General features: G+C 38.7%; 2 protein-coding genes across 6 annotated transcripts in view; one reads left to right on the top strand and one right to left on the bottom strand.

Annotated features, from left to right (window-relative positions):
- LOC143212089 (rho guanine nucleotide exchange factor 10) overlaps window positions 1-25376 on the top strand; it is a 122551-nt gene that overhangs the window by 34889 nt on the left and 62286 nt on the right. The window contains exon 1 of one of the 5 annotated variants that reach the window (XM_076430424.1): window positions 10890-14675. The exons of the other annotated variants lie outside the window; for them this stretch is intronic. Within the exon in view, the coding sequence (XP_076286539.1) occupies window positions 14639-14675 (37 nt within the window). The 5' untranslated portion in view covers window positions 10890-14638. Of the gene's footprint in view, window positions 1-10889; window positions 14676-25376 lie in introns of those variants that run through there. 5 annotated transcript variants of the gene reach the window in all.
- On the bottom strand, window positions 150-10842 carry LOC143212107 (uncharacterized). The gene is made up of 5 exons (XM_076430498.1): window positions 10688-10842; window positions 7860-7953; window positions 3171-3273; window positions 1750-2069; window positions 150-792 (listed from the first exon to the last, which is right to left on the bottom strand). Exons 1-5 carry the CDS (start codon window positions 10728-10730, stop codon window positions 414-416), a joined length of 939 nt encoding a protein of 312 aa, XP_076286613.1. The 5' UTR covers window positions 10731-10842; the 3' UTR covers window positions 150-413.

The following is a 25376-nucleotide window of genomic DNA, read 5'->3' as shown; positions in this document are numbered from 1 at the left end:
CTGCGTTCACACCGATATACCCGACCCGAGATCAGATTGCTACAGATACAGTGGAGGGGATATTTTTTTGCGTTTATCATGTACAGCCTTTTTGCGCCGTGAGAGACATTACTGTACAAAGGCGTGAAGTTTTCAGATAACACTTTCGCTCGAAACAACAGACATTTATTAAAATATATTACAGAAAATCTTTCCATAAAATTGAAAACGTGTGAATATCAACCATTATACACTATTTAGGCTTACACACGAATATCGGATAATCACATGGACAGTATAATACTCTGAACTGGTTGAGATAAGGTTTCTTATAATTAATGTTGTCGTATACTACTCGGTTAAGAATTCTTGAGCTCCCGAAAAGGAGCGTGATTGGGGTGTGACATTTGGTTGGACCGTAACGTTGAACGGTGTCATAACTTATTGGCGATGGTTTCGACGGCGTGCATCACACGGATCATGATGGATCTATTCTCCTCGTCCCGTTGTTTAATGTACTCGAAGATCTGCTCGATACGACGATCGGTCCGTGACTCGTGATCCTCCCGATACGGGGCTTGCGTTCTCCTCAACTTTCTCGGCCTTTCCTCATCCTCGTTACGCGCCTCGGTCACTCGGCCTTTGTCTCTGGTGGAATCGGCCAGGTCGTTTCCTCGTACCCTCGATAAGTCCTTGGAACAGTCCGCCTCCGACGTAACTTTCTTGATCGTGAGCTCCGTGGCACGAGGTAGCCGCGGGATCGATGGGCTGTTCGGCACGCGTTTCCTCCGACCTTGATTTTTATCGATTTGTCTGAAAACAGAACACGTTCCTGTATCCGACGGCTCACACGGTAGCAAGCAAATCTCAATTTAATGGTCAAACAAATTGGACAATTTTCTTCGATGATAGTGGAACCTCTATCACACATGTACGAAAGCCTCTCTTCTTGAGCTGTTGTCTAAAATCAAAACAGAACACGTTTCTGTATCCGGTGGCTCACACGGTACATAGCAAGCAAATCTCAATTTAATGGTCAAACAAATTGGACCATTTTCTTCGGTGAAAGAGGAACCTCTATCACTCGTGTACGAAAGCCTCCCTTCTATGAACTGCTGTCTAAAATCTACGAGGTGTTTCGTTTATCTGAAAAAGAGTATAATGTTTTAAGTTTAACCCCTTGCCTTACAATATCGTGTCTGACTCGTGATGAAGATTCTGAACAAATTCTGATAAAAATGTATGTCAATAATTTCCTTTAAACCGACATAAAATTCTATTTTGGTTTTGTTAATGTACAGCTATTGGAGAACGTATAGGCATACGATGGATATAAATTTTCTCCTTTTTTAGGAAATTATGATCTACAAAAAAGTTCTAATTACTGACACCGTAAAATAAATCGTAGGCCAAGGGTTTAAGGTTTCATTTTCAAGAACATCGAGTTTGTATTTAGATAGGAATCGTCTTGTGCGTCTGTTCATGACCGACCAATTCTACTTCCAGCAAATATGTACATAACATACTAAAGCACCCGAACTCAACGGACCTTTAACTTATTTTTCTCGAAAACGAAGCCTCATGTGGGTAGTATGAAAGTATACTATAGTAATAACAACTTCCCTCAGCAACGCGGCCTGTCTTCAAACACGGGTACTTATTGATCCACCCTCGTATATTAGATAGGTAACAACATTGTTCTTGTTCTTGAGTGAAAATGAATGATGCCAATACTTTCTGAAGTGATAGTAAATGTTTGAAATGGCGAACCTGATGGTGTTGTACGAAGGTATTCTCTCGATTTGAACGGAACCGTCGCCTCCGAACGTTCTCATCCTCGATTCAGGGTGGAAGTCGGTCCCTCTACGTTGGGTTTCCGGATCGGAAATCGTCGGTGGCGCGTTCATGGAGGAAGTGGGCTCTTCCGGTGTCACAGATACGCAAAGGAATTCGTGGGGATCGATGTACTCGTCGTGGTTCGGCGTTCCCCGGTCGTGTCCTCCGCCTAGGAGCTCGTCGATCGCGCTGTAAAACGGCCATGAGACGTCATCCGCCTTGTTCCTGTCTCCGTGTACCGGGTTCCTCAGTTCCTTCAACAGATCGCTGTGGCAGATACATAGTAACAGAACGAGCCAAGCGAGTCTTGCCCGATCCTTCTGTCCATGTACGCAAGCACGGCATTCGTTGCAGAGTCCGGCGCGGCGCGCTCCTCGCGTGCCTCGCTTTCGATTCCGATTTTCTTTCGGCCTGGGATCCACGTGGATCTTTCCGACACCGATAGCTTACACGACCGGGAACTCGTGCGCGAGTGCAATTTATTAACAGTTGAACTACCGAGCAATCGAAGCCGTCGACGCGCCTAACTTCTTGCGAAAATTGGGGGCAAGTTGCCTAACACACACACACAGGACGAGACTTAACACTAAATCTACCACGAGGGGTCAAATGACTCATTTTAGATTTTTTATTTGACAATTATTGCAATTGTAAAGGAGTTTTCATGGGAATTTATTGAATATATTTTTACACTCCAGTATATTCTATAGTGAAAATCGCACAAAATATACAGTTAGGAGCAAAACTGATCACACACTAGGAGGAGTAGTAGTAGTTTAGTAAATGACGTCTAAAAAATATGTTGAAAAAATGCATTTGGTCGGAATTGTAAAAACAGTAGTAAAAATTGATTTTTACGACTTTTTTCAGATGGATCAATAACGATATTTGAAATTATAAAATGGTGACGTTATACAATATGCAATATGCCCTAAAAATTTCGTTTTATTTAAGAATTACAGAAAGAATTTTTGTGTTTTACCTCTAATTTTAAACTGAGTGATGAACTTAAATGGTGATGAGTCCCCTTAAGAAAAGCTCTGAGTTTGGTGAAGAAATGTCAACGAAAAAATGGATACTTTTGACCCGTGCACTGAGGGGTTAATAGCGCTTTGGACACCAGCCAGGGATAATCTAATTTTCCATGAAGTATTTGTGGATGACCATAATTCTCGTTCCACGAGAGAGCATTTCGACCCCTCGTGGGACTTATCTAAGCTCGGACGGGGGAGCACGTTTATTATCCTTCACGCAGCGCAGGAGGGAACGCAAACTGGAAATGGTAAAACAAACTAACGCTCGGGCAGATAATCGAGCAATCGCGGGGGTAATAAAAAGCATCTGGTTCGTCTCACTTTGTACTGCTGCAACAGGTTCGACCATTTCTTCTTCAACACCGTGTAGTGCACGTTAGCCATTATGGTGGGAAATTCGTGTCGCATCTCCCGCAAAATGTATCTGAGGAAAGAAAGAAAACACGTCGAATATCGCAGAACAAAATGCACGTGAACTGCCGTTTATAAATCTTTCGCAAACTACGTCGGTAAATGTGAAATAAACACATTTGTTAATCCTTTACACTTTACACCGTAGAGATCGTGTATGAACTCGACTTTACTCGACTTTACCTGACTTTAATATCAGAATCAGGGACCAAAAATAACAGTTATCCTAAAATTGTCTACGATAAAAATCATTTTATTATTGAAATTTAAGATAACGTACTTAGGGAGTTATCGATGAGAGAAGTTTATTTCAATCGCTCATAATAGTTATCAATGATCGAATTTCTTTTCCACTTGTTCATAATAGTTATTGATGAGAAAATTCATTTTGGTTGCTTATTTATTGAGTTGTCTACTTTTTTTCGGATGGAGCAAGCCTGTGAAGTTCATTGAGCAGGTTTCGTATAACAAGACGAATCAACAGACCATAAGAGCAACACAAAATCTGTTTTTGTGTGTCACATTCAATTTCGATTGTTGCAATTAATTTTACGAATAAAAAATTTATGAAATAATTGTCTACGATTTGAAAGTTGTACTATTTAATAATAACTATTACAAATTTCCTTCATCAATAACTGTTATGAGCGATCGAAATGAACTTCTCCCATCGTTAACTGTTACGAGCGATCGAAATAAATTTCTCTCATTGATAACTGTTATAAGTGATTGAAATGAATTTCTCTCAACGATAGCATTTGCCAACAAGAGAACAAATTTTCGGTTACTTATAATCCTTATTTGTAGCCAATACGATTTTAGTCGATGAAATACTTGTTATTTTATGACTTTTTTCTTTTTGGTTACAACAGTTATGGTCCCTGATCAGAATAGTATAATTTAAATTGAATAGTATTTACAGGTTCAATCAATTCTTTCATATTATCAAAGTCTTTTAACACTAAACCTACCGACCATCAAAAGTGACTAATATGTATGGTATTATAAAAATAACAAGATTAAATTTATTTATATTTTGTGCGGTTTACTGGAGTCAAAAAATGTATTCAATCAATTCAACAAATAAAAAATCTAAAACGGGTCATTTGACCCCTCGTGGCAGGTTTAGTGTTAACCTTTGTAACAGTTTAATAATGCAAACGGATGGAAAACGTAGATATCACTAAAAAAGGAGCAATGTTTAGACAAAAACCATTAAAAGAACTTTATTAGCTAAATATTTTGAAGATGTCTGTGCACAACACGGAAGTACACAGATACATATTGCTAAATATTATTATTTAAACTTTGAACTTGTTGTATTATAATTAAGATCTTTTATAGAAATTCTTCTTCTCTTTCGTCGACTTCCAATTAATGGCTGTTTGCATTCTCCTCTAAGATTTTCGAAAAAAATACACTTAGTGCTGATGATGTTTCGAGTGTGTTTGTCTTTTTTTTAAAATAACGTACTACATCCTGCGTGAGGTAGGATGTAAAAAATGTCTGTAGTGAGCTAGCTACATATATATTTGTTAATCGCTATAGACTCGGGTATAGTTTACTGGTCAAAGGAAAAATGGTCATAACACACTCCTCTCTTTGAAGTAAAAGTTGAAAAGGACTGATGCGAATCTTTCCCCTTTAAACTCGGAGACGCTTAGCTAAATTGAAAAGTGAGAAAGCACCGGAAAGCATAAAAGCGTTCGAGTTAATACGTCAAATCGCTCTGTTGCACGATCACTATGAAACGGTCGCGTGTTCGCGCGTTACAGTGTTCTGAGAAACGAACACTGAGGACACTGTTTGCCAGCCAGAATTAAATCGGCTCATTGTGTTGCTCTTATCTCTCCAGTACGAGTTTCGTGCGATAACGCATCTACCGAAAACGAATAAGGTCGATGAATAACGATGGCGATTCAATTCTCCCGAGCAGTTCCGTTTCCGTTCCCGTAATTCTACATAATTCATTCTGCAGAACTATTGCAGGAGTCGGTATAAGAGGCGAACGGTATATGGATTAGAGTAGGTCGAGTTGATCGTGACGGAATTATTACCGCGATTTCCTCAAGTTTGTGAAACCCAAGCGAATGTGAAGTATTTTCCTACACAGATTCACTGTGACTTCTGTTCGGTATACGACATAAACTTTTTGTGTGAATTTTGCGTCATTTTTAAATACTTATCCCAGAGGAAAAATTAAATTAATAATCAATTATATTCGGAGTTGATGTATTATTAACTGACTGATCATACAAGTAAGGATCAGTAATGATCAGTCGATCGAGTGTTTCTTTTTGTATTTTAGCATTAAGCAGAGTTTAAATTTAGAAATCTATAATAAAATCTCATTTTCTATTTATGTGTTTAAACAGTGTTTAAATTATTTTATAACCCCATTAATGTAGGTATAGTATCAATAGGAGTTTTTTTTTTACATAAGAACGGATTAATCATTTTTATAATAAGTGTAAGTCCAAACATCAGGAATGGATTAAGGTTGTATGTCGTATACCGAAGTTCCACTGTATTTGCTATTTTTAGGTGTTCAGAACGTTCCATTATGTTTTGCGCGTCTGTGCAAAAATGCAATATGTGCAGAAAATGCAGATATTATTAGTCGTTACTGTGATAAATATGATACATTCATATTTCGGGACCAGTAAATGCTTCAAATTTATTGCCACAAAAGAGTCGCCAGCTATTTACGAATTCCCGTTTCCGCTCTCGCAAACGAACTGTGAAAGTGTTGACGTACATACAATTGCTTTTGAGACGCCGCGCGCCGGTACCAAAATACAGTGAATCAAAATAATATTGGCACACTTTTTAAAGGACTTGGATTTTTGGATATGACTCGGATTTCTTTTTAGAAGTTATAATTATTAGTTTACTACATGACACGTGATTAGTTTACTGCATTAGCCGGCATTACAGAGAAAATACTAAATTGTTTACAGCTCTTTTATGCGTGCCTGTATTGAAAATTTAAACGATACGTTTTGTAGATCTGTATCAATTATACATATTAGAAGTATCTGTTTATTTAATTTAAAGTGACTGCTAGCGTTTTAAAGAGAAACGATTAGACGAGCGACGCGAGCCAAACGCCATTTTTCTTCCAATTTTCAAGCGGCCTGTTAATAATAGCAATCCACGGTTCTTGCGTTTCGATATCTGGATGTTACACGCTATTTTAGTCGTCACGGATCCATTGGCAATAGTCTCCTTTTCGGTTCCACGCGCCGTCGTCGCAACTCACCCGATCAAGCGATCGTTCGGCTTTCTTGCAGCTATTAAACCCCAATGAGGAAGTAAAACATGACGGAACATGAAACAAACCTGTCATTGTATTTAGAAGACATGAAAAACGATCGATCGGAGATCTATAAATATTAGAAAACCGTAGGGGAACCTTTCTCTGCCGTTTTTGTGAGATCAGTGAGATCGCAACTTTGGTAGCTTCCGTCAATCCTGGATTAATGTGTTCTCTTTTTCATATAAATAAGAAGTCTAGAAACGAGGTGATATCGTAGTGATATATATACAAAAATGGATATCCTCTATAAATTGTGTATAAATATAGTCTCTCCGTAAATGTGGCATCGTTGGGCCTGCCGAGCGACACGCGGTGTGCAAAAATGCCCAAAAGCTGGCCTGAGTATCATTTTTCGAAGTAAAAATCAGCTTAAAAAATTAATTTGAACATTGCTAAATTATATTTTTAGTCCAGTTTTCCTTCATTCAAATACTGTGAACTGTTCTGCTTATTTTTTCATATTGTGATAAATCTATACACTTTGGAGCATATTTTTGTGATTGAAAATTGTTCCTTCAGATTTATCCGTCTGAATGATTTAACCATCATTCAGATTTATATTCATTTAAAAAGATTCATGGGGTGCTCGTCCCTTTCAACCTTTATACATCTACAGACAGAATGTTCTGAGACGTTTAATAATATCATAGTCGTTAAGTTAATTTATAATCACTCCATTAAGCAGAAATCTTTTTCAGTGGCTTGCCAGCAAGAACACACAACTGAGTAGACAATTATTCTTAAAGAATACGTGCTACAACGTTAGTATAATTTTCCGTAACAAGACATTGAAGTTCTGTAAATATAAAAGATTTGTTCCCCGTGGGGGGTAATATTGATTTCAATCTACAAAATGCAACTACAATTTACTCTTTCAATGAAAAAGAATGAAATAAAAAATCGCTTATACCGTGCACCATAATCCTAAAAGGCTTAATTCCCAGAGTGCACGTGTGTCTACTGAAACGCGTAGTTTAGTATTTTCTGATTCGCATATAGGCAAAAAGTAAGTGACATAATCACGATGTTATTGACTGGTAATCGACCGGCTCGGCTCGGCGCGGCGATTCGTTTCATGTATTTACTTCACGCAGTAGTCGCCGCCATAAAAAGACGATAATGCGAGCATAAATCTTGACGAAATCAATCTTCGTCCGAGAAACAGTGTTTTCCCTTCGAGCATGCTTGAGATTCCTTCTCGAGGTCGCTTTCAGTCTCGAGTTACCAGCTCGTAAAAATCGCAGGTAACGCGCAGGTTTTCGATGTACATATGTACTTACTTCCAACCTGCCTGGGCGGAATATTTGCGGCCGGTGAAGATCTCTCCATTTTCCTTCCTGAGCTGAATGAACCGGCAGGTGAGATTCTCGGTCCCTGCGAACATCGGCGAAGAAAGAAAAAGATGAATAAAAAGTGTAGGAGGGGGCTGCGTGACTCGGGATTATTATCACGTGTAGCCGCGGTTACGATTCCTCTATGAGACGGTTATTACGTCGCCGACGGAATGTCGCCGTCGCCACGGGGGAGCGACGGATAAATGGCCGACGTCGCGTCGCGTCGCGTCGGTGAGAAGATAGCGGGAGGAATAACAATTCGAACGCGTGCAATTTAATACCGCGGGAACACGTGGACCGGAGGGACACTACGCGCATTCCACTGTGCGTTTCTTTGAACTGCTCGTGTGCATCGATGCGAACGCAGTACCGAGCAAAACGATAGCATCATTATCCCTAACCCTTAATTTTACGACTACAATGTTGGACTTTTTTTACTTTACTTTCAGACTCGCAAACTTTGAGCGAACGCACAGCGCTCGGTTGCTTATTACGACTAGACAGGGCATTTTATCCATTTATGACAAAAATCAGTAGGTGAAACTTAAAACAATAAAAAATTAAAAATATGCAGACATTATTTCCAATCAATTAAAATTATTTACACAAGAAATCTTTATTTAGAATCATTTCCATGCGAATGATGTGTAAACATTTCATTTTGCATAAAGATCCGCTGTCTAATTATGACAGGCGGCAGAAAATGAATAACTTCTAAACCAATCCGTTTTAAACAGCAAGTTTGGTAATGGTTTTGTGCAATTTTAAGATATATCTCGATCATAATAACTCGGTATTCAAACACTAAAGGAATTCTTAGATTTCTACAATGCGACCCGCAAGAGAAAGTCGCAGGACGTAACAAGCAGATGTCTCTACATGGACTTTCGTTCCAACCTCTAACATGCAATGCATTTCATACAGTCGGGAACGAAAAATTCTATTACACAACTTGCACATTCTACGTGTGTATGCGTGCATTGTTATTAAATATTAATTACGGTGACATTCAAGAAATGACATTAATTGGAACTAAAAATGTGACGAACAAAATTACAGTAATAATATCCAAATAGAAGCAAATGTATCGTGAACGTTCTAATTGTTATTTTTCACGAGACACACGCTATTCAACGATAGCTTTTAAAACCGCACAGCATCGTAAATCATGGTCGCTAATGACAGCCTCCAGTTAAGTCGATGCCTAAATGTATATGTTTACACATGCATACACATCAGAGTAATTTAATATCGTCGTCTCTGTTCGAATTCAAGAAACTCATTGCAGCGTCGTAAATATTACATTCCGCGGACTGTATCAAATATTTCTAACAAAATAAAATAAAAATATATAAAAGTAAAATAAAAATTGTCTGCATCGATTGCAAGAAATGGAAACTAAATTCAATGTTATTTCTTTCCTTAACAATTTTAATGGAGGAGGAATATTATATCAATTTTTAAAGTGTTCCAACAATTTAGTATTTCATCTACTCAATTTTGCTGGAAATGCATAAAGATCCGCAGTCTTAATGATCACAAAAAAATTGACATCTTCAATTTTTTTAATTTTTCAACAATTTTAAATTTCATCTTCTCAATTTTTCTATAAATGCATAAAGATCCGCAGTCTATTCATTAGCTGTAGAGTATAATGTGTGATTTAATAATTCGACAAGGATTCATAAAAGCATAATGGTTTCTAAGTAAAAGACAACGATTTAAAAAAAGAAGTAAATAGTTCATAGTTCTCAATAAATGTAATTGTCACGAGAACAAGTGAAACCTTTTACTAGTGATGTTTTAAAGGATTTCCATCCTGTATAAAGGATGAAGTATTTACTGAAACTAATGTTTACTCAGCTTTGCTACCTAATTCTAATAGAAACCTATACAGAGATTGTTATGCATTATGATTATAACATTATCACTACACTGCGGATCTTTATGCAAAATAAAATATGTTTGCATTGATTGCAGGACACAGGAGCCAAATAAAAATTGTATTGTTCTTTTAATTATTCTATTAAGCTGAAACTAATACGTTGATGTCCTTAAATATTTTTCAAATGTCCACTCCTTTAAATTACAAATACCCATTTTTGTCATTGATGCATAAAATCCGCAGTCTAATTATCACAATTATGCGTGAAGAACTTAGTATTTTCCCTTCGTTTATATTTAGTGCTTGCAAGCACTTATGTTTACGCATACGACAAAACGATTGAATAGTTAGAAGAATCTAATACAAAATTCAAGCGGTTCGAACTTGTGAAGCGGTTCTATTTGAGGAATAGCGTGGACCGTAAGTTCTTGTTCGAACCAGTTCTAGGTACTCGGTGTTCGATGGTTCGGACTTCGTTTACGATCCTGAATCACGAGACGGGACGGGCGGGATGGGGAAAGTTGCGCGAGGAGGAAGATAACAAAGTTCAAGCCGGCAGAAAGCAAGCATTACAGCAACTGTGACGCAAGGGGACACGGTTGCGACTCGCACTTGCGTATCACGGGTGGATCTACGTAGCGAAATGGGTATTCGTGTCTGACGTATGCATGGTACGCGGGACGATTAAAATGGAAACGAATGGGCCACGTCGCGTCAGAGATATCTGCGCGTGAAACAGGGTTCACAGTCACTGCTCGAAACCATCGATTGTTGAGCCCCGCGGAAAACTACCCGTCGCGCGGGCTAGAACAGAAAAATCCGCGGGCCGTACACGTGTCCTCGCAAAGAGGCACCGAAAAGCGTTTGTTTCGCACAAGCCAGAACTCACATCGAAACTTGGTCTGCTGTGACGTCTGCGTCATGCTGACCATTACCAGGGACACAGACACTCGTGTGAAAACTTCTCATAGTCGAGATTCTGATGCGTACTAAAATATAGACCTGGTTTCAGTCTTCAGCAAAGAGCTAGAGGGGAGTATACGTGGAACGACAGTCGGCAGCTACCGCCGTGGTGGAAGCTGCAAACATAGATCTCTGGTGGGGACGTAACACTTGGGCAGTGTGTATACGCGAGCAGTTTGCTCACGAACCAGGCGCATAAACTAGCCGCTCTTTAGCTGCGTCACAAAATAGTCTCGCATCAGCGAAACTCTGTCCAAATACCTGATACCCTTGTTTTCAAACTGGACAACCTCTGAACATTACTGTGATACGATATTATCTCTTCTTCGATGAAGACAACGCCTCCATCATTTCCTATAGATACCTTGATGAAAGAGTAGAGGGGACTGTGCGCGAAAAAGCGCGGCAATATTTGAAAAATTTTGCGGTTCGACGTGTTAACTCCCTTTTACTCCAATTGCTCAACTTGCTACCGAATGATATAGTCTAATTATATTTCCATAGATAGCTCTAGTAATTTGCTTAGAACAGATAAGAAACATTACAATTTTACTCACGTACCTTCGAATTGTTCTGACATTGTTAATCAACGTAATGGTAAACAGTACAATGGGAAGCTATTGGTGCAAGAGTCAATGTTGAGTCTGGTTCGACATAGGACCGCAAAGAGTTAATATGTAAGACTTAGAACATTATTTTTGTCGTACTAGGCGCATCACCATTAAATATTATTACTGTACTATAAGTTCAATACAATTCCTGCATTACTAAATGTCAAAATGATAAATTGGTGAACATTCAAGTGTGGTACGAGTAGGCACATTGGATTTGATATTTACAAAATAAAAAATTCATTCATTTCATTCGAATTATGGAACCAAAATAGCTTCGAGTGCAAAGATTTAAGTGTTACATTCACAAGAATTGTTATATTTAGTTTCTAATCACATACAAGTACATATGTATTACGTTTATGGTATACAATTTCCATGCGCCTGCGCTTTCCGTGTCGCGCAGTTGTGCGGCTATGTTCACGGAGAACTACTACTGAACGCATGCGCAACAGCAATTGATTCTTGAAGTCTTTCTTTTGATTCTTCAGTCTGCTGTGACTGCGTGCCAAGCAAGGAGCGAAAACAAACCGCGTCGCCATCTCCCATTAGAACCACACAACAGCTCTTTTTCCCATGCTCGGTCAACCGTCCTTCGTTTCCAACCGATTCACTGTCTTATCGACTATGTAAGAGATTCTTACCGAGCGTTATCGATTTGACGATCGATCATCAACAGAAACACACGCACGCACGCGCACAATAACGCAATAAATCTCAGGGCCGTAGTACCCGATGCACACCACGGCTACCGAACCTAAAACCAACGAAAATTTTAGGGCTTGAGAAGACAGAATTCACACAAAGAAAAGGAAGGTAGCAAGGACAATGAAGTGGTCCATGAAAGCGAAGGGAGTGGTAATCCATCAAATACAAAGGTGCTTGTGGCCTGCGAGCACAATGATCCGGTCCTAATCAAAGCCTTCGTATTTGAATGAGCGGAGAGACAAGTGTTCACGTAAAATAACGTTTGCATAATAGAATAATTATTTGTATGTCACTGAATATTGTTTATTTAAATTGGGATTTTGAAGAGTTTGTTTACGTATTTACAGTTTCCTCGTCGATATAAGTACTGTATCGCAAACATTTCACAATGCGTGTAACTACAGAATTTCGTAAAAATTCATACATTCATAGAAAACTAAGTCTGGATAAAAGTGTGTTGCATCCATAGATATATTTTAAATGCATAAACGTTTGTAGTACAACCATTGTGCTCAAAATTTGTTCGAATCATTTATTGGCTCGCATAATCCAGATAACAGATACATAGTTCGGATATTAGAATATTCAAATTATAGATATCGAAAAACTGGGGGGAGAGGGGAGTCTACTACTCTTTCTTTCTTTTAATGTAACATTTCGATGCACTTTTAATGTAATATTTCGAACATAAAATCGACTACATAGCATGCATCTCTTATAATAGACCGTTAGAATATCATGGAGCAATACGACGCATCGAGTGTACAGTGTTGCCAAGATCGAAGTCGAAGGGAATTTCCATAAATACAATTAACTTCTAGCCTTGGCCATCTGCCCCTTTGGCAACTCCATTCAGTCGACACATTTCGATCTTGGCGAAAACTTTTATTCCTGCTAGATGAGTCGTTGGTGTCGTTTCTCATACCGCAGTGAACAATGCTGCTGAAGTGTTTGTACAGCATTACGGTCACGAGCGATATTTTCAGAAAACATAACGTTTGTGAAAAACGGTTTTGTTCTCCAAGATATTTATGGCGTATTCGTTGTCCGCGCTATGTTCACATCAAATTTTTGCCGCAGACGCATTACACGTATGCACTTCCGATTGCTATTGTATTTCAGCTACCTAAGCATTCTTTGTGTGTCAACAGTTTGCTTGCGATCGCTTTCCTCGCGGCACGAAGACTGCACATTTTTGTTCCACTTAATGAATTCCTTCGACTACAGAGAAATCGTAGATCACCGCCAATATCTAAATCATTCAAATGAATCCACATTCATACGTACATAAACATGCGTGAACTTTATAAGTCGTTCACGCGCGAATTCATCGAGTCTTTTTGACAGAAGATTGACATGTTTAGTCTCGCGAAAATATCCGAAAATACAGTAGCCAAGTTCGATTACATTCATGCACGTATTTACGCACGTTTCAACGTACGCGTATCACGCAAACTATCTTCGGCAGCGTTAGATCGCAAGCAAGGAAAATTCAGTTTAAATATTTTCCCATGGGAAGAGCGCAGCTGCAGTTTTCTCTTCTACGTGTGCAAACTTTCCAAGAATTTTCCAGGTTCCCAGCCTCTAAAGGCCCGGAAACTTGAGCATACATTTTCATCCAAAGTCCTCGTAGTCCAGCTGCCCGATGCTTTTTCCGTTCAACAATAACCCAGGTCAGAGGATCGTGATTTACCAAGTCCGTTCAGGAGCATGAATTCTTGCGATCGTGACGACCGTTCGAACTAGCGCCGCGGTGTGGCCATTTCGATGAACTTATACCACGAAACGATATTCCCATCCTCGTTTCGCTGGTTCTCGAACAATCGTGCCCTCTCTACGTCGTCTCTTTCTCGTTTGTTCCGTTGCACCGCGCCGTACGCTCTCTTCTCTTTCGTTCTCCGCTCTGTCCTGCTCTACCTCGGCATCTTTGTCCGTCGGTAACCGGCTCTTGGGCGTCTCTGTCGTTCCCGCTGGTTTCCCGCGCGTTGTCCGCTATTTTTCTCTGTCCAACTTTCTCTCTCGTTCGCAGCTTGCAGCACCCTCTGTTCCATTCTCTCTGTTCGTTCGGACGGCGCGGCGCACACAGGCCCACAGCCACGGCGTACACACCATGCCTCTCTCTCTGTTGCCGTTTGTCTCTCCTCCGTGCCCTTCGTTTCCATGCAACCGCCCTCAGTGCGTGACGGCTCCGCGGGCCACGGAGAACCAGAGAGGCGCGCGCGCACGGCCATGTTTACTCCGTTTTGGTGGCGTTTCTTTGTCGGACGGGACGCTCTCTTCTTATCGGTGCTGCACGCCGCGATATTAATTATGCCAGCGGTCAGCCCTGCCGCCACGTGTGCCTCGTAATCCGACGGATCGTCATTTCTTTCCGGTTCATCCAAAGTGTCGTCTCGCGAATCAGCAGGCCCACTTGGAGAGCAAGCGAGCGAGCGAGCGTATGTTCGCTGCCCACGAGCACGTTGCGGCCACGACAGCCCGGTGCTCGATACGAACGTTTTGTTGTCGCCACTTAACCTGGAGCACGAAGTGCGAGGAAGATCGCCCGCCTCCACGAGATGGAGGAGCTGCACAACGGTGTCATCCTGATCAAGTGTAAGTCTGCCATCGCGCCTGTCAATTCCCCGCTGACCGACCGACCGACCGACCGATCCACGGCCCCCCATGTGTGATCGCGCGTCCCATGCACGAGCCCGGTGACGGCGTTCAACCAGAAACAGAACGTTCACCCCTCTGTCACGGCCGGATCTAAATTCCTGAGCCGTCGAGTCGGTAAATTCGCTACGCCATAACTAGCTGCCGGACTTGTACACGTTCAAAAACTGCTGCACAAAGATTCAGAACAATAATTTCTTTCGTATCATACTAATATCGATTCCCACTAAACTCGATCCCCGTGTCGGTCGCATATGCCATACAGATCCGCAGATGACACGGCAAACCGTGCTTCTTTTATGCTATTGTCGACTTAAATATGGCTATGTCGTTGTCCACGATATTCGCAGCTTTTCGCTCCGCAGACTATCCTAACTCTCGATGACACGGTAAACGGTGCTTCTTTCATGCTATTGTTGACTCGATTACACCATGGGTTATGCAGTTGTCCACGGTATACGGAGTGAGTTTTTTAGTGTGACAGTGAGACTCGTATCATGGAAGTGGTTCGGTGCAATGTATTCGGTTACAACACGGCCGATCATTGTTCCGGCAATTTGCATCGGCACGATTGCGTAGAAACGATGGAACGCCCGTATCGCGCGGCGTCAACGACAGGACAGTGCCCGTTCCGCGTTCCGCGTTCTTGATGCTCCGTTCATACGTCTCTTTCTTACCTACTGATATGTACCGGCACTTCAGAAAAGGCTTGTGATGTTCTCTGCAACTGACAAGTAAATCTAACCTGACCATTCGAATTTTAACGAGATTGTTCGGACTTACAAATTACTTACCTACGTAAAGAACCATTCCTTTAAAATAAAATTACAATTTATCAACACACAAAGGCTTTACATTCATAATGTACAATGCTATTTGTATATTATATCCAAGAAGAGGGACAAAGCAAATATTGTGACGATTGGATACAGCATTGTTCTTTACATGTAGCCGTTTTTATGGAGTACAGAAGAATATAGGAAAACACTCTTGTATTTTGTAAACCCTAGTAGCATTTATGGTTGACATTTTGTTGAACCTCCGTTGGATTATTTGTTGCCAATATTGGTTGGCAAGTGGACCAACGAAGGGCCAACGTCGCTATAATACAAACGGCCAACTGGGCCCTCTAATATATAATATTATTCTGATCTTCTCTTTTACGGTTATTCTTACAGTATGTCATAAATAATATACATATTAACAATGCATTTCCACTGTAAAAATTCGGGGAAAAAAGGAAGAAACTTAATACTATGATCTGGCTTACTAAATACGTCACAAATTTAAATCAAATGGCTAAAAAACGAAGGCCCATTCTGAAGAAACCCAAAAGGGTTTTCTTGTACTACATGAGCACTACCCCTTGCTTTCCCCCTGGAAAATTGAAAAATTCAAGAAATAAATAAATGCCAAGGCCGTGTATAATTCTCAATTCCTGACGAATTTGAGTCTCGGATGGACACGTGCCTTTAGAGTTAACAAAGAAACTTTTTGTTCTGCATAAAGGTTCAGGAGTAGCCTGGTATGTCGAAGATATGTTTTTATTCGCTGATACGATGTTTGTACCGTTTTTAAAATCTTGTTATTCTGCATAATGGTCTAGCGATCAGTTTCAGTAGTAGCCTCTGTACTGTTTGTTTTGTAGAATTCTTTTATTCTGCATAAAGATCAGTTGTCTAGCGATCAGTTTTAGCAGTAGCCCGGCAACTCAAAAAGACGATACATTTTCGTTTACTGCTAGAATGTTTATCTGTCACGTTCTCGACAAAAGGAACCTTAAACTTAGAAGCCGATGCCTCAAGAGCGACGCTTCCTTCGATTCTTCGAAAGGGGTCACGTGATCGTTCAAGTGAGAACAGTGATAACCTATAAATAAGTTCGCGGTTGGATGTAACCGTGTCTAAATTGTCTCCCTTAACCGTTCGAAAATATTCCTCGGTAGACTGTCCCCTCGTGCGCGACTCCGTATTTTCGTAGCTCGTAAACGTTCACGTGCGATGGATTTTGCAATTTTGTTTCCCTTCGACAAACTCGCGTCTCTCGTAAATCCTCCGACTACATACCGACCATTGTCGGACTATTATGTCGTGAAACAATAGTATACGCCGAATGAACAGGCGTATGTTGCATCGGCCTACCATCGGACAATTTCAACGTATTATACCTGACCAACGGGAAAACGGTGTTCTTCGGAAATGTTCGCTGGGAAAGTACAGGGTGAGTCAGTGGGGCGGGAAAATTGGAAAACGTAATAGTTCGCGGAATGATTCGATCATTCAATATTGAAAATAAATGTGGACATACTTTACTTTAACTAATATCTCATAAAAAAAGTACGTTTTTTAAGAGAACTATTTTATATTATTGCTTGCATAATTGTGTCTACGCAAAAATGGATTTACGAATGTCAATCGAATAATTTGAATCTCGACGAATCACGTGTTCATCAGACGACGTTTTGCACGACGATCGCGGAACTGTCTTCTGAAGTAAATTTTCAATAAGATATTTCAAATGAATGAATTTTATTGTACGCAATGTGTGTTATATAAAGCGATTGAAGAATTTTATTGTATATAACAATATGAACGTAAAATGTTTATTGAGCAGTTTATACACATATTCATCTACAATGGTTTACCTGCCACTGCTCGAGGTAATTTAATACACATATTTATTCATATAATAGTTATGATAATCTGGAGGGAGGGTAGTTACGAGAATGACTAGTAAAATCCACCAAATGTTCTTCGTTTGAAAATTGTTTAGAATTCGCACCAATTAAGGAACTGTCTTTTGGAGTAGATTTTACATAAAGAAATTATAATAATAGAGAGTTGTTGGGAACAATATTGGAAAAAACTTCGGAGAGCAAGGGGTTAATGCAATTTATTTGACTTTTGATTCACTCGAACCGTTCACGAAGAGATGCTTTAAGGTTGCCTATAATGTTGTGAATTTGCATAAACATCCGCAGTCGAATCATTAGAATTTGAGGCGCGGTAGCGTAATCGACACACCTCGCACGATTCGTTGTCGAAGCCACGGGTACGACGCCCGTGACACGTCGACATAAAATAACGATCGAGGTCTCAATTCGGGATTGGTTGGTTCTCCATTATCGGACGCCTCCACTAGCTTGTTAAAATGATAATTTATGCCTGATGATGTATTAAGGTTGATCGGAAACTTATCTGTGTCTCTCTTCTCTTTTTCTCTTGATAGCAATCAATCTCCGTAACCGAGCTGTTTACCGATTTAGTCTTCGGTGTTACAGATTTCTCCATCCGGTACTTGTATGAAATGCCACGCCTATGATGCACTTTGCCGGAGAGCTTGTTCACTGATCTGATTCTAAACAATGGATAATTTTTACAGTAACGTTATATCGTCTTTTGAAAACGTATCTTCCGGCGTTTAACAATTTTACGGTTGCTGTCGCGTGTATGAAATATACAATGAATCGGAGTAATATTCGGACACATTTAAAAGGATGATAGCTCTTTTTCACGTCTTCTTCAAGGTGGAGTCTCTTAGACCCCGACAAATGAATTTCATGAATAGCCTCGTTTTTAATAAATTTGGGATAAAGAATAACACACGATGAAAAGTAAACTAACAGATTTAAGTTTATTCATATAAAAATTCTTTTCAAAAATCTGAAGCTGGGGTCTCTGCGACCCCACATTGCGGAGGTTCATATTGAACCATACGACTTGGTCTTCGTTGAAAAATTAGAACAATTAGTTTACTACAGGGTGTGAACAACATTTTAGTTGTTCAAAAATACAAGTAGTATTGTACACCTTCTTTATGTAAAAGGGTGTAAAACTTTCGACAATTCGATACTCATTTTGAGTACACTGTGTTTTATTCGTTATTTATTTGTTACCAAGATATCTATTTTTTATTCTTTGTTTATTATGTTATTTTTTAAATTGAAACATTATTCTTTGATAATTTTATTTGTATTTGTGCTAATGCATGTGTGAATCTGTAAGTATCTATGTAAACAATATAAAATAATGTGGTCGTGAGAATTGATTTATAGCCTGCTTCACGAAGAAGTAGTTTTCATAGTCAAAATATTGTATCAAAAGTGCAAAGTACCTTTATAAGTACATATACCGGTAATTATGAAAATGAATTCGTCCAGATCTTTAAACTGTTACGTCTGATTTGGTAAAGAATTATTTTACATTGACAACATACAATACATTGTACAATTTTTCACTTAATGATACACAATTATTGTGTAGAATCAATCGACGCAATAAATAATAAGCGAAATTTCACTCACACCACTTTCATGATCACCGGCGCAAATATGAATGCAATTATCAAAGAGTAATTGTTTCATTTAATAAGTAATGTCGTAAACAAAATAAAATGAATTTGCGTTAAGGTATTAAGTAACGTTGTTAATAAGAAGTGAACATCATAGTTTATAGTTGAAATCACAGTTGATTTGCAATTCAAATATGTACATAAAACCTAGTACTACTTTCGTTTCGTGAAAACCTCCAAATAAGGTTCTATACGTTCAGACAGAAGTCAGAACTTTCTGATCATGCTAATGCAAGCTTTGAAAACCTCTCGACCAATATCGTATGTGTGCTTACTAGATCGTAGGACCTGTTAGCCGCGCGTGGGCGTGCTTTCTCTTATAAAAGTGTGGATTGAAATGTCATGCCGGTGGTCGGTATTTCGCCGGTTATTAAAAATGCGCCGTTTGTATTCCGCTCGCTCATTGTGCACGCCGATGAACCGGTCGAGATAGTGAAAGGGAACAAATAGGTACTAATTTGTACCTTTCGAAATCACGTGGATAATTGTACACCGAACACGTCCGATTCAATATTCATAGACATAAACGGTACCCTCTCCCCTTCCTGTTTAAAGTAGTTATCCTCGATTTGTCGTATTTATCAAGTAAGTGTCATAATTGTATACACAAAAATTTAATTTCTTGATCAGCAGCTGTTTGAGGGATACCGTTTATAAGCAGCTTTACTCCAAAATCTTTAGTGAGTAATATTGGGTTGGCAAATAGTTTCGTACGGTTTTTTAGAGTGGAATAAATCAGAAAAACCGAGCGAACTTATTTGCCAACCCAATATATCATCAACTTACAACATTTTTAACATTTCTGTCTGTATAGGAAATTGTTTGTGCACACCCTTTCCAAAAAATGCATCCAAGAACAAAATTAGTCGAAGGAAACACAACTGATCAAAGAAAAGATTATAAAACAGGAGAGAGTACATACCTACTTTGTGAATCTTGAATCAGAAGTTTAGAAATATTGAAAGACATGTTTCTGTTGTAAGATGTAAATCTTTATGCAATTTTTTGTTCATTCACACAAATTTTTCTATATTCCACACAAAATATAGACAATTGTTTGCTGAGATACTTCAATAATAGTTGATAATAGGATTTTTACTAGAAAAATCAATATTGTTGTTGTAAACTTAATTTTCCTTAGAATTAAAGTGAAACGAAGATTTTCACCATTAGGAGTATCAAAATAACTTAGGATTATACAATTAGAGATATATTAGGTTGGAAAGAAAGTTCTTGCGGTTTTTAACTACTAAATTCAAATGCAAAACCGTAAGAACTTTCTTTCCGACCTAATAGAAATAATCAGTAGAAAATTTATTCAGTAGATTGGCTCCTTTATAGGTACACTAAAATAAAAGTCAATTGAAATCATAATTGAAATGATTAAAATCAAATTCAATCCCTTCTAATATTAACACTACAACTACCGGACCCGTAAAAATGGCAGGTACCAATTTTTTTATGTAGGATTACTCACTAAAATTATTTTTTAAAGTATACATTCTGATAAGAACGGCTGAAAAACTTAATCAATATGTTCTTTTTATTTTTATAACATAGATCTAGTGTTCGAAAGTCATCGAGCGAACCATGTTAGATTGGAATAGCTAACAATAAGTGGTAGAAATTTGTTCATAGAGCGAGAGTTGCATTTCCTTATGAAATGAGGTCCGCGTACGAGTACAATTTATCGTTTCAAATTGAGCATTTGTTGCGAGTACGGTTGTGATGAAAGGGAAGGAAAAAAGCATATGCGAGACCGGAGAAATATGGGCCAGTGACCGTGACAAGCATCGCGTGTCTACGACCGCAAAAGGTAATTCGTAGCGATAATGGTGCGGCAGATATACGTAACCCAATACAATCCGTGTTACGCAGGACAGGAGACTGTTTCGATTTTCCTAAAACCTGTTTTGCAGAACTTTTCTCCTCTCCCACAGATATGTATAGCGATGACAAAGTTCAATGCCTCTAACAACTTATTTACTTTCGACGAATTTCAACAATAACGTCGTGTACTCGCAACAATACATTATTCGCAAGACATTAACACGTTCGTTACCAACGTTTGTTTTTACAACAGTTCTCATGGTTACTTCATTATATTAACCCTTAGCATTCGAGTAGTGACTCACTGTCGCCACAAGAATCCCTGTACAATGGTATTATGCAAAATATTGTTCACATTATTAAATAAGTTGGTGTCTAATCGATTACTAAACATTTAATTATTATATGAGTTGTTAATGGAATAGTTCGGAAGAAATGTTTAATTTTCGAGTTTAAATAGCTCCGAGTGCAAAGGGTTAACACGTTTAAGGCTATGCCGGTCTCAGGGTCGTCTGGCAGTCTCCTTAAAAAACAATATTTTGTAATTCATATGTCAAAATGTTTACACTGCTTAAATTGATTTTAAAAGTCCTCTATATTTAAGATTTATTAATGACCTGTGAAACGGAGCAAATGGATAGAAAGTGACGAAGATACTTTTAAAGTAGGATGCGTTTTCAGAATGCAATAGAAGGGGTGGATGGATAAAGGCGTCATTTGTATGGAAGAAGGATCTAATTACTTTGTACTTCATCTGTACTGGATCAGGAGGTCAACAAATAATTTATCTTTTTTTTGTATTAGAGATTAACCATAACAATTGTAATTGATTTGTGGTATTATCTTCATTCATCAAAAAAGGACAACATATTTTGTTAGAAACTCCTTTACAGAAAACAAACAATTTGTTACTTAACACCTTTATACATCCACCCCTTCAATTATCTACTGATAATAGAATGCTCCCCACAAAATTTGATAACTAGCGGATCTCTATGCAGAATGAGATTTTTAGGCATCAATTGCAGGTGCAGAAGTCGAAATTCATTTTCTTCATTAATACATAATTGGGTAATTATACAGAAAACTACTGCCCACTCCGATTTTGATGAAATTTAAATATGTTACGCAGCAACACATTCTGAACAGCATTTTCCTTTTCCAATATAGGGGGGTCGCTTTTAATTTTCGAGATATTTGCAAAAAACTATCGCGAATACTGTATTGAATTTTTCGTATTCCTGCACGCTGCGCTGGAACGTAAGTCTGTTTCGGTGCGACGTTTGTTTACATTTTGACGCTGTAGAGATAAGAGAGAAAACAGGGGGGGCGGAAAGGGCCAGCCTGACACCACACACACCCACCCAGTGTTTCACATGCACCCACTGTTTCTAAATTATACTCTATATTCTTACGTATTTTCACGTGCTGATTACGAATATGATATTGAAAATTTGCGCAAATGTTAATTTCTTAACGGAAACCTTCTTTTTAGAAACACTGGGTGCGTGTTAAGCACTGGATGGGTGGGTGTGGTGTCAGGCCGGCTCTTTCCACCCTCCCGTTTTCTACCTTATCTCTACAGAGTCAAAATGTAAACAAACGCCGCACCGAAACAGGTTTACGTTGCTTCGGAGCGTGCAGGAATACGAAAAATTCAGTACAGTATTCGCGATAGTTTTTTGAAAATATCTCGAGAACTAAAAGTGACCCCCTATATTGGAAAAGGAAAAAGTTGTTCAAAATGTCAATATCTATAACATATTTAAATTTTATCAAAATCGTAGTGGGCAGTACTTTTCTGTATAATTATTACCAATAATTGTAATATTCAATCAATTGAATTCTTTTAATCATTTTACTGTTTTGAATTGCATCTACCCATTCTTGTTTTAACTGTATAGAATTCCCAGTTTATTGATAACTGTAACATCCAATTAACTGATAAAATTAAAGTGAGAGAAAATAATGCATACGATCAAATTTGTAAATAATAAGAAATTAATAGTTAAAGTATAAAGCATGATAAGCTTTATTGTAGAACGTAAGTGACCCAGCTTCGCGATACATCCGACTATCATACATTCTACCAGACATTCTTGGCAGTTACATGAAGTTAACCAACCCTTGCTCAACGTTCAACCGTTTTACAGTTAATGCTAATACTAGTATATTATTGTTGGGGACTCTGGGATACGACGAGAATGATGCATCAATTTAATATTTTACACGATATTTTACACGCAGTTTGCAAATGGTTATATAATTGAACTAATACGTTATAAAAACCTCTAAAGAACGTCTCGATTACGTCGAAAGAAATTCTTTAGACGTAAGACTAATTTGAGCCAGCTGCGCGTAGGTATTTGATAGGTCATTTGACTTTTCTAGACTAAACAGATCACTTGGAGACTATCTAGCTACCTTGATAGATGTTCTCAGATGAAACAGAATTAGAACTGGTATGATAACAGCTAAAATGTTCACAAAATACGTTTATGTAATGGACATAAATAAGACGTATACGAACAAACCCATTAACTCTGTTTATTATATATGAATTTTATTATGAATATCTAGAAAAATGTGTTCATGCTATCTTACAAGGGAAGGACCCCGGTGTCCGACTTCAATTTTGATAATTTTTTGTGAGATGATGGTATATGGATCCCTAATTATGTATGCAAAATATTAGGTGTAGTTACTCGATAGTTTTAAAGATATAAACAATTAAAGCTTCATACCTTGTTGATATACCACGATTTGAGCTGTAATGAAAATTGAATTGTTTAGATCTTTAAAACTATTGAGTAACGACACCTAATATTTTCCATACATAATTAGGGATCCATGTACCATCATCTCACAAAAAATTATCAAAATCGAAGTCGGACACTTGGGGTCCTTCCCTTGTCAGTCTCAACCACAAATATTCGTACTTTCACTGCAGCAATAATTGAATTGTGAATTATTTTCGCTAGTCACACCAATTGTCCGTATAAAAGAACGATTAGTACCAGTATTTATTTCAGCAATAACCTTTATAGTTACAATATTCTATTAAATGCAGCGTATATCTTGTGAAATACGAAAAATGATAAGTTTCACTATAATTCACTATAATTAATTTAAATTACGACAAGCACAACATTAATTTGATTCTCTTCGCGTGTTATTAAAAATGGCGTATTCCACGCGCTTGTGTTATGTCTGAGGAGCACACCAGCCAAAGGGCTAATCAAATCAATAAATCTCGAGTAAACAGACTCTTAACTGTTGCATTTTCGTTTCGAGTCAATTAAAAAAAAAGCAAGGGTAGCGTAAATGTACCTATTACTGCGGCTGTACGTTTTAGGTACATGATTTATTTAAATTAATGCCTAGATACGTAATTTGTTTTCGTACGCTCATATATTTCGAATTCTGATCCACGGTAATTAGTACATGGCCCTTTTTCGTCCGCAGTAATACGTACAAAATATAATCGATTTTATTTTTAAATATTTTCTTATGTTTCATTAGGTTTTGAGGGCCACCAATATTTTTGTTGTATTCAGAACACATAATTCTTCCATAAAATTCGTAGACATATTATTTCATGATAAGGTAGGAGGTAATATTAGAATAAAGTAGGATCGAAGCATGATACCGCAGTAATCGGTACAGTTACTCTAGCCTACGCAGTCCAACTCTAAACTAGAATACTCCCCTAAGGCAGTTGTTTACAACGGTCGAGGTCATCGATCTGTTATGCAACACAATAACAGACCGAGCTGACGTTCATTGTCGTGCTCGCGGTACCTGAAAACGTGCGTCGCGAAAACATTGAAAACGATCATCGGTGCGAAACCAGCCAGCTGTGGCAAGACCGTGTGTAGACGAAATCGTGGGACGCGTTGTCTTACGCGTGGAAAAGCAGTCGCCGTCGAAGCCACATAATCTCTCAGTTATGCGTGTTGAGAAACTTGTGTGTACAGTGTATAAGGGGCCAACGGAATAAGAGGGCTTGCTTGCGAGAGCATGGTCGCAGTAAATTCGGCTCCCCGCTAGCGAAAAAGGAAGTATTCCCGTGCCGATGACTCCTCGAATCGTGGACTCTGTCGTCAGAAATAAAGTTAGTGGGGAGCACGTGTGTGTCACTGTAAAAAGCCGGCCTCTCCGTGAGCCGCTCACACGGCTACGTGCTGCCCGCTCACAATGAGCACTCGACAGCGGCCGCGCGCTGCGCTGCGCTGTTGCCAGACTTATATTAGGCCCACACGGGGCGACCGAACGCCCGCTTTTAACTAATTGACGCGTACTACTCTCCTGCGTTACATAACTAAGGAACCTCAAAAAGTTTCTAATTCCTCTGCTCACTATTAACGGCGTACTCTGCTTTTCCAGGCCGTGCTTCACCAACTTTTAGGCATTTTTTTCAGAACTGTCGAACTTTTTGCATTAGGATATCGTACACATATT

This window comes from Lasioglossum baleicum, chromosome 9 (assembly GCF_051020765.1).
Source record: "Lasioglossum baleicum chromosome 9, iyLasBale1, whole genome shotgun sequence".
In the NCBI taxonomy this organism is placed as follows: domain Eukaryota; kingdom Metazoa; phylum Arthropoda; class Insecta; order Hymenoptera; family Halictidae; genus Lasioglossum; species Lasioglossum baleicum.
This window is presented reverse-complemented; position numbering and strand designations above follow the sequence as displayed.

Coding starts and splice junctions, on each gene's coding strand:
- LOC143212107 (XM_076430498.1), bottom strand. CDS start 10,730: ATGGTCAGCATGACGCAGACGTCACAGCAGACCAAGTTTCGAT. Junction 2,070..3,170: donor ACCTGTTGCAGCAGTACAAA/GTGAGACGAACC, acceptor GATCTGTTGAAG/GAACTGAGGAACCCGGTACA. Junction 793..1,749: donor CCTTCGTACAACACCATCAG/GTTCGCCATTTC, acceptor TTCTGTTTTCAG/ACAAATCGATAAAAATCAAG.